The sequence below is a fragment of the Fulmarus glacialis genome, unplaced genomic scaffold, assembly GCF_000690835.1.
Source record: "Fulmarus glacialis isolate BGI_N327 unplaced genomic scaffold, ASM69083v1 scaffold5978, whole genome shotgun sequence".
Taxonomy (NCBI): Eukaryota; Metazoa; Chordata; class Aves; order Procellariiformes; family Procellariidae; genus Fulmarus; species Fulmarus glacialis.
The window spans coordinates 994-10,916 of record NW_009227476.1 but is presented as its reverse complement, the minus strand read 5'-3'; the positions used below and the strand labels follow the sequence as shown (position 1 = coordinate 10,916).

The 9,923-nt window shown below is 44.6% G+C and overlaps 1 protein-coding gene across 1 annotated transcript; it reads right to left on the bottom strand.

Annotated features, from left to right (window-relative positions):
* Positions 1-645: 645 nt before the first annotated feature.
* On the bottom strand, positions 646-6,498 carry IGJ (immunoglobulin J polypeptide, linker protein for immunoglobulin alpha and mu polypeptides). Its single transcript, XM_009583145.1, has 4 exons — positions 6,399-6,498; positions 2,289-2,424; positions 1,339-1,419; positions 646-847 (listed from the first exon to the last, which is right to left on the bottom strand). Exons 1-4 carry the CDS (start codon positions 6,460-6,462, stop codon positions 646-648), a joined length of 483 nt encoding a protein of 160 aa, XP_009581440.1. The 5' UTR covers positions 6,463-6,498.
* Positions 6,499-9,923: the final 3,425 nt, after the last annotated feature.

Below are 9,923 nucleotides of genomic sequence, written 5' to 3'. Positions count from 1 at the left end.
TGTAGGAGAAAAATGGAAGCTTGCAATTGTCAAAGTGCTAGAATGGTCTAGAATGCCCAATTGCGAAGTAACTTTGAAATCTGAATTCTCGGTCTCATCCCTCACCTTCTCTCTCAGATCTAACTGTACAACAGACTTCTAAGAATGGCACAAATTCTGCTAACATAATCAAAGGGTCTCGTATAAAAGTTGTGCAGAGGTTTGCTTTAGATTGCTCAGGGAGGGAAGGAAGTGCATGGACATTGCTGCTGATGTCCGTGGCAGCCTTGCTCAGATAAAAACTGATGGAAGACTGTCAAAAAGACAGGTTCCCCGGTGTTGTATATTGGCATAGTTCTCTTGAAATCAAGGGGATTACTGATTTACATCGGCTCAGGATCTGTTCTGTATGGTGATAATACATGAGACATATAATAATGGCATTGCACATATGTGCCGGGGATATGAGAACAGAGTCTATGACAACCGTTAGCTGCTCATGGGAGATGGCACTCATTTGATGTTGAGAACAATATGAAGAGGCAAGCTGGCATTACTCAGGGAGCTGATATTTTGGACACTGTCGTCCAGGTACTACGGTGCTATACGTGTTTTTTTGATAGGAACGCTGAGTGCGACAAGGCATTGATACAGCAGTGGATTGAGCTAATCGGCGTAGCAGGATGCCGGTGTCAGAACTGCTTGAACCTTTTTAGTCTCCCCGTGGTAGAGGAATGGGAAGGTTGTGGTGTAGCACTTGTCCCTGTTGTACGTATAGCAGGTTTCAGGTTCATTGCAGGAGGTGCTCTGCTGGGCCTGGTATATCTCACCACCCAGCTCAATTTCTACAGGATCGCATTTTTTGCAGCTGGAAGAGATGGGGAATAGAACAAGTGTTAAGAGTTGTAATGATAAGATGCCCCTGGTGAAAATCAAATCCTCCTCGCTTATCTGCAGATGTAGCTAGGTGGGTACTGTGGCCTTTCTAGGCGTTACGTAGCAACTCCCAGACAGATGCTTTTAGTGTTGTCAAACTGCCACTGGCAAGACTGGCCCCTAAAAGGGAGGGTTAAACAGGCAACATGTAATTTGCTGATATTTAAGACATTCGAGATGAACAGGGGTCAGAATGAAACATTCTCTGTAAATGTGAGACCTTTTTATGTGAATTAATCATGGAGATAAAAATTTCTTGGCTAGCAACAGAATATGAAAGCTAGGCTCCGTGGGGGAAACTTGCCTCTGTGACCCTGCCTCACCTTCTCTACTGGCCTTCAAGCACGTTTTTGAGCTGCTGTGGGCAATGCTGCAGGGGAGGTTAAGTCTTAGGAAATGAACTTAGTAAATAAAACTACTTACAGTTCAGTCATGCGGTAGACAAAAGTGGTTCTCAGTGGGGACATGGGGTCAGAGATGTTCTCTCGAGCCTTCAGGGGGACTCTGCAAAGGAGGGAAGAGAATTGTTCTCATGAAAACTGCTTATTAAACAACAGACTACTCTGCTGCAAACAATTCTCAACGCTCATCTTGTTCTTCAGGTTATCTCCTTTCCAACCCTTTTTCATAGCAAAGCCCAGGAACGACTGTGTGCCCTCAAAGGCAAAAACCCTCTCCGAGAGGACTGCAGCAATTTCTGAAAGTGCCGCTTTCAAGGTGACAGTGCTGATAATCCATGGTTTTTTTAAAGTCTGAGCTGGCAGATGCCCGAGAGACTTCCAGAACATAGACAGAGATGCTTAATGTTTCTCGTGTTGTGAGCGCTACCAGAACTCCTGCAGCTCCGAGCCTGAACTCGGTCTATGTTTCCAAGAGAGACAGACACACTTCTGGAAGGTTTCTGTGAATAAAAAGGACAACATCCTACTCTTGAACTGAGATCTACTTCATAGGGTTAACCTTTTCTGATAGTTTAGGCATTAACTAGTTTTCCTAGCCTATAAAATAGCAGGCTTGGTAACAGATTGGTAAATAAGTCCAGTGTCATGGGTACAATCTGGTTTCAGATTAGATCAACTGTAGAAATGTTACACTCTTCTTTGCCAGCCTGTTTTTGTAAAGTTACTACTGGACCGCTTAAAACGTGGAGGTGCTTTTTGTATCTGAAGGGACAAACACCAGATAGGTTCACGTGAGCGAAAAAAAACACAAAGCGAACGGAATTATTCCAGGATACCATAGAAAGCAGCCCAGGGGAAAAACAGTTCATATCATCAATGCCAGGACATGGGAAACAATGCAGAGAAAAGGGAACCTCTATAACACTTCATCTCCTGTTCTCAATGTCTGTGTAATACTCGTCTGCCACTTACAGGATGCGTATGTTTCTCTCCAGGATTTCTTCACCGGGATTTTCTTTGGAGGGGACGAACTTTGCGGTCACTGTTACGCACTGACACTTGTTATTGACCAGCACGTACTCCTCGTCCTCTGAGTCCCGTGGATAACCTGCAAGCACAGGATATGCAAACCCAGGGTCGAGAAGAAAAACCTTGAAACCTGCTCTAGCAGAAAGCCAAGTGATTAGAATGCCAGAAATGCACCGTTATGGCGTCTCAATTGATAAAAGTCCAGGTTTCAACAGGTACAAATGAGCCTCTTGGCAAAGATGAGTTCAGCTGTCTTCCCTGCTCAGTCTACAGTATGCTTCTGTACGTGGAGGTGATGGGACTGGGAAGGAAAAAACAATGAACGTGGACACTGTCTTGCTGGAGAGAAAGGCAAACATGCAGGGGTTTCTCATGAAATGGGAAGAAAGTCCCTTTGCAAGCCTTGAGCTGAAGGGCTGCTTTTAGCCTAACTGAGGAGGTTACCCAATTCCTCTGTCATGCACCGGGACTATCCTAGCAGTCAAAACTCTAGTTTGGATCTGGCCTCTAAATAAATGTCTCTGACCTTGCCAATGTGGCACATGTGTCAGTTTTCCTCGAGTGGTACGTTGTCCTTCAGGTCCCTGATGGAACAGATGCCAAAAAGCACTACAGGACCCAGCAAGAAGGCAGCCCGGTGACCTGGCAGTGAAAGGTAAGCGGCCCTTACGATGGTAGTGGTCTGCAGAGAAAACTCCAGTCCTGATTTTCTGGTCTTCTGTTTATACTGAAGTTGAGTTTGGCAGCTGAGGAGCTTACTCAAATAGAGAAGAACCGGCTTGGCTATGTCTTCTGTACTTTTAGCATGTTATTCAATATGAAACTTGGTCAAAACAGGGTCAAACATCCCATCTGTCACCCAGAGGCTTTTTGAATGTTCCTGGTGGCATGCAATGCCTACTTACTGTGCAAATATATGGATTTGAAATAGCTTGTTCTTTGCTAGTTGGTTTTCCCCAACCCAGAGCCTCTGGTCTCTTCACCCGTAACAAGCCAGCCTTGCTTTTATACGCACATACGGTCATACCCTTCTTAAGTGGTTGTTTTTACATCCCTCTGTATTTCTAAATGCTGCTAAAATCAAGTCCACAGCCATCACTTTGCAGCATCGCTATTCCTACAGCACCTTCAGCCTGCTTAGAAGTATCAAAACCAGCGATTTTTGTGTGTAAGATGGGGATAGTTTACATTGAGGTCAGATGGACCTCGCAATTTTGGGGACTCGCGTAGTCTGCTTGTCCCTTGGTTTAACCATGGAGAGAAAGAAGAAACAGGCTAAAAACGTCTGTTTCCATCATGTCTATGGAGGATTTCAGAGTCACTTTGACTTAAAAGCTTTGGTCCTAATAGCTGGATTTCTTCGCGTTATCAAAGCATGGATCAGTAAGGAAGCAGACACATTGCATAAGCTCATGTCTGGGTTTTTTCATTTCTATGTCCAAAGCTGCTGGGTTTTATGAACAGACCTTGTTGCTATAGAGTCAGAGTGATAGTGCTCAATGCCTGTGGGAGCAACAGCGAAGCTGGGATCCGGGAGCAGCACAGGGACTCTGGGTTGTACTGTAAGTTTTCTGATTGTTAGCTGCTATTGGCAGCAGCTTAACTGTCACATGAAGCTGTCTGCAAGACCAAACAAGGACAGTATTGATTGGACGAGCCCCTAAGTATCTAGTCCATACAATGTAATGAAAATAACATTCCAGGTTTTCTACCTAAGGCTTCTTACAGCTTCCTTCCTGCCCCTACAGTATGCTGGTCTCATCTGCTTCCATTCCACTGGGTTATTTTTTGAGATCCTTACAGGCCTCATAACTGTGAAAAAAGACACAAAAACTGTGTAAAGCGATGCCTCAGAGTGACCCTACAAGTCACCTGCTGGTTACAAATGCTGTTTCTGTGACAATTGGCAGCAGAATACCTTCTGAAAAAGGTTCACTGTGGAGTTTCTCGATCAGGAATGAAATTACTTGCTTGCTTCCTTGCTTTGGGCAGTGGAGCAAGCCACTACAGGCATGTAGGAGACGTTGCCCTTTCTACGGCTCTCACAGCTTGCTTTATCCCTCTACAGTGTGTCCCACTACGGCATGTGCCCATTGAGCCCTTTAGAGCAAGGGCTGGCTTTTAGCATGTCTCTGTACAGCATCCAGCACAATTGGCCACCTGTACAAATGCCACTGCAAAACGTGCACATAGAGTGTAAGTCCAGTCATGCTTCCGATCGCAGTGTGCCCCACCAAGGCAGAAATACATAATCACATCTGACACATGGAGCTGGTCATTATTTGGAGTTTAATGGTGCTTGTCTCTTTATACCCCTTATTCCAATCTCTCTTGCTCTGTGTGCTTCCTCTCTGCCAACTCATCATTCGACATGAACATTTCCCTCTGAAGCAGAAGCTTACTAGAAAAGCCTCTTTAGTCTCTGCCTCTTTGAGTCATGGCCTTTCTGTTTTCTTACATAAAGTCCCTGCCTTGTCCTTCACATAGACCTTCCTCTGATGTCTGCCACGGTGTCCTATGTAACGTTGTGTGCAATTCTTTCTAAGCCCTTAATCCAAAGCCAATATTCAAGTCAGATCCTATTGGCTTTGAGACTTGTCCCAAAACCTTTGGCAGCAGGCTTTAATTCATCTTATAAAATTATATTAACATACTCTTTTATGAATGTGCAGGGGTTTTTTGACTGTACTCTAAAAATATTGTCCTGATTTAATTCCTTGTGTAATACTCTTGGCTTCAGTAACCATAGAAGTTTCAGGTACTCATATATTTTTTTTAAAGTAAAAATACAAAGATAGTTTTATCAGCAATACCTCCATGTATCACCTAGTGAAGTCCCTTTGGGGAGAAGGTAGTTAAATACAAAATTTCCTAATGCCCTTCTAAATGTCTGCAGGTTGGATTTTCTGGTGCATTATTTACTGCAATATGGTGTTGCCTCCCTCCTCAACACTCATGCAGAGATTATTTTGACAAAATTTGTCATCTCCTGATATTGGCTTGTCCTGTAGTACAGTGTGAAGCCCAACGAAACCCAGCTGCAGCATAGTGAAGAAGCAAATGCATTCCAAAAATATCTGTTCAAACTCTGCTGCAGGTGCAAGTAGCTACTTGATTAAAGTAGGAAGAGGCTCAATTAGACCAAAAATACATTAATTTCAACATAAGTAGTACAAACAGCACTCCTGTAGCTGCATGTAACTCAAATTTGACTTCCCCTCTAAGCTGCTGACGTGTGTGTATATATATCTCTATCTTAAGCCAAATGTATGAATGGGGAAAAACAGACTGGACTCTGTTGAACTGGCACAGTATTTCTCGATGTTTTCTGCCTTTTCAGCTAATGGTTTATACAGCTGGCCACTTTTCATAGGAAGCAGTGCTTTCCGAGGACCTGCCTTGTTAGGCAATAAGATATCCTTTCCCAAAGCTGTTGGGATGGTTATCCTTCAGCATGGATTTAATCCTGCGGACCAGATCGACCATGTGCGTGAGGATGACTTTAGACTGTCGTATAGAGATCTGGCATTAGTATAGTCAGTATCTATAACTTGTGAACCACACTGAGGAGTGTGCTGGGATGACAGTCTGATCTTAGTCTAAATCAAGAGTCTCCAAGAAATTCAGCGGAGTTACACGATAAACTACAGTTTCATCACAAATCAGTTGGCCATAGCCTTAAGACAGGATTACCAGGAAGGTTTTAGAAGCCTTGAAATCTAGCAGGTAAGACTCTTGCAAGCTTCCTAGCGCTGCAGAAAAGCAAGCATGCATGTTTGCGGTTTGTTGCTTCAGAAACCCGATCAAAAATGGCTAACCGTAAAGTTTTAAATTTGCAGTTAGTCATCCCCTTTTTAGCCTTAAGGCAGCAACTAAAAACACACAGCTCTGTGGTGCAGAAAGACACCGAGGTGTCCAAGCACCAATGAAGCATTGCTTGAGCAAGCTTTGAGGTTTGGTTTTTGACAGTTAAAATTATTAATGTCCGATTAGACAAAACCTGATTGCTGATATCTTAAGCCCAGTTTTCCATGCTCTTCATTTCTCACCTACCTGCCACAAGGATGAACCCCAAGGAGACGGCCAAGGCCACGCACAGCAACAAAGAGCTCTTCATCTTGCTGTCCCTTCTTTTGAAGAACACGAGTGGAGAACCTGTGTCTGCCTATAAGGGCGTGTGCAAATGATACAGCTATTTGTTTCCTAAAATAAACAGCCCAGCAAGCTAGCACTGACACTGTGGAAAATGTGACTGGGGACTGAAACCAGGCATGCTGAATGCACAGAGACCTCTGCCTTTCAAAGGTGAAGCGGGGCAGGGGGTTGCACTATTACTGTGCATTTCTATTCTGTTCATCACCAACAAGGAAAGTAGCTGCTGAGTGCAAGGGAGTGCAAAACCACCCTGGTCCGTAGGGGACATCTTACCATCAGGGCCAGTGGCAGTCTCCCAGCTGGGGGTGAGGAGTGTAAGGCAAGAAAGCATCCAGATAGCCAAGGGGTCACAGCTCCTGGTTTTGAGGAATTGGACTTAAAGATAACTTGACTCATATTATAAAAACACTTCAGGCTTCAAGATCGGAATCCTGTTTGTACCACATTCTCTGCAAACATATATTAAGGGCTTGACATGCCCCCAAAGAGCTTTCAGTCAAAGCAAACAAGATGAGAGAGGGGAGGGGTAAAAGCAACAGCAGGTCTGTGGCAAAGCTGAACTCTTCCTCCAGCTCTGCCCACTGCATTGATGAGTTTATTTCCTCAGGAATGGAAGAGGGACTCCATGGGATTTGTGGTATATGAAAGGCTCCAAGTCAGGTCCCAGGCAAACTCTCTGAGGTATAGGGCAAGCAGACTTTTACTGAAGGAAGAGAGTACCAGAGAGGTCCTGGAGGTTTCTTGTCCCAGATTTGGGATCACTTGTGTGACACTGAAAAATAAACATTGCAATGTAACTTGCAATGACCAGAGCTGTCTCTGTAACATACATATGTGTCTTGAACAGAAAAGGCCACTTTTTAAGGGAAGGCCAGTCTTGATAGCACTTTTTAGCAAGGGCCCCCAAACACCTACATCAGGGGACAAAAGGAGAGGCAGAGCAAAGTACGATACTGGCAGGCCCATTCTTAGCCAGGGTTGTTGCATCAGTGTATCCTGAATTTCTGCTACCTGCAATGCATGTTTTTTTCAATTAACATAAGCAGCACATGGTAAATCTCCCTGTTCTCCAGCTTTTCCTTATGCAGCAGAGCAGCAGCCCGTGGACCAGATAAAGGCTTTTCACACAGCCTGTGCCACCCTTGGCTCCCTGGGGTTGGTTGTTCTTGCCAGGCTCTCAAGCGACTAAAGCCATTAGGCAATGCTGCCAGGCATCCCAGTTCCTGAAAGGGCAGCCTGTTACCTTACAGGCTGTCTTCCCTTTCTTCAGACCTTGCTGGCTGGGTCCCTAACCCTAGAGCTGTTCAAAGACCCTGGAATCTGTGTCCTGAGCTTTTTCTCCTAGTGCAAACATCTTGTGCAGCAGTTGCATGATGCAATGAGCTTTTGTGTTGCATCAGCAATGCTGACATGCAAGGTTTCCCCTGGGAGGTGGCGGGGGATGATGGGTGCGAGCCCAGCTCCTAGCAGGGCATCAGGTTATGCCATAATTCTTCTTTACAAACCTTGTTTTCTCTCTAGGGCTCCACCTTTAAGAGAGCAAAATTTGGTTTTGTTTCCTTTCCCCCTCCCCAGAAAGTATTGCCAACAGAGTTTTATGAGGAGTTCTCTTTTGAAGTCAGCAGCAAGACGTTCCCTGTGCCCCATGTTTTGCAGAAGGTTAAAAATAAACCTGGCTAACCATGGGGTGGTAGGGGTGTCCATCTAAAGCACTCTTTGTTTCAGTCACCTTTTTTGTAACAAAATAGGAGATTTTTTTAGAAATATACAAGAAGGGGGGGTATGCAGGCAGCAGAATAAAGCACATGCAAAAGAGTTCTGGTTCTGGTTCTGGTCTGTTTTGCCAAAGTGCACTGATAGAAATATGGCACTGGTAAAATCTGAGCACGGGCATCCATGAATATTTTCAAACCCGAAGGGAGAGACTGAGCAGAATGATATTCTGTGTGATTCTGTTGATTTCGGTGGTTTTCCCTGACTGCTAGCGCTCAGCATATCTGAATTTCGGTTGCTAAATCTACATGTCTGCATACAGTCCCTTTGGTCTCTATATGGTGGCGTAAGAGCTATTTTTAGTCCCATTCAGCCACCTGTATGTCTCTGAAGATTTCTATCTAGACTGCAAGCTCCTTAGAGGAAGATTTGTTTTATGGACTGTTCCTTTTATGGACTATCCCCTTTTTACGGTGTGACATGTTGAATTACCAGAAAATTATCTGGGGAAGCAGACATTAAAGAACTGTGGCAGTCTGGCAAGGGGCTGGCAAACCATCACCCCAGGCTTAAATTCTGGACTGAGTAGGGAGCTAGACTCCCAACCTCACTGCAGGGCAGAGGCTAGCGGAGGAATAAGTGAGAATTCCAAAAGAAATGGGAACCAGCCTTGTAGTCTCAGTCTCCCTGCACTTGTCGTGTGCCTGCAGCTGGCCCTGGACATGCTGAACTAGGACTTTCCAGGTGTGAAGCTGGGTAGGTGCCTGGATGAAGTGAGCTAAAATAGTTGTGTCTTTGTGCGTCCTTGCTATGCTGGGTGAAGAGTGGAGAGGAGGACAGCCGTACCAGCTCACAGGGTATCTCCAGATAATACACCATCCATTAGCAGTCTGTCCTACGGCTTTCTTTTCTTCTCATTTCTCAGTCAGAAGCAGACAAAATGGTGGATTAAAACAGACCTGCAGCAGTCACTGATGATCGTATTGGAGCGGTGATTCCACCGATGCTTACAGCAAACCAGTGGGTTTGGCTTGAGCAGTTCCTGACAACTGGATGAACTAACTCACATTAGAGGTGATCTCCAGCTTCACCAGAAGCGGATGACATTTTCAGCAAGTCCTGAAGGAGGTTCAAATGTCTGTAGATGCTATTTCTTTTCTGCTTTTAGAAATTAACCTTGGGTTGAGAGACAACATGTCAATTACATTTAAATCACTGAGTCCAACTGGAAGTTGGTCTGTTTTTAAGGCTCTGAATTTTGAAAGGGCAGACTTTAAAAAAATGAGCGCACTACATTGTGAGAGCGGTTGGATGGAAACCGTCAGGGACATTGAAGGCCTGGGTTTCTGTAAGTCACGCTAGCAAAAGTTATCTGGAATTTTAACCACGCAGAAATTGGCTGCAGACTTCTCTGGATGGACTTCACACAAAAAAACGTAGGATTAAGCAGAAAGATTACAAAGCCTGATGGGCAGAGATGGCTGTATTTTAGTGGCCAATTGGCATAAAGTGAGAATGTCCACTGAGGTGTGGCTGACATTCAAGGAATGCTATGTCTCACTTACTAAAACCGTACTGTTGCTCTCTCATACAGGCCTCTATCAAGGGGAGGTAATATCTGAAAATTGGCACGGACAGATTCGGAAAAGGTGTCTTACTCTGAAGCAAAACAAATCTTTGGTGCAAGAGCAAATGTGGAAAATTTTGACC

Coding starts and splice junctions, on each gene's coding strand:
- IGJ (XM_009583145.1), bottom strand. CDS start 6,462: ATGAAGAGCTCTTTGTTGCTGTGCGTGGCCTTGGCCGTCTCCTTGGGG. Junction 2,425..6,398: donor GGGGTTCATCCTTGTGGCAG/GTAGGTGAGAAA, acceptor CTGTGCTTGCAG/GTTATCCACGGGACTCAGAG. Junction 848..1,338: donor GTCTACCGCATGACTGAACT/GTAAGTAGTTTT, acceptor CATCTCTTCCAG/CTGCAAAAAATGCGATCCTG.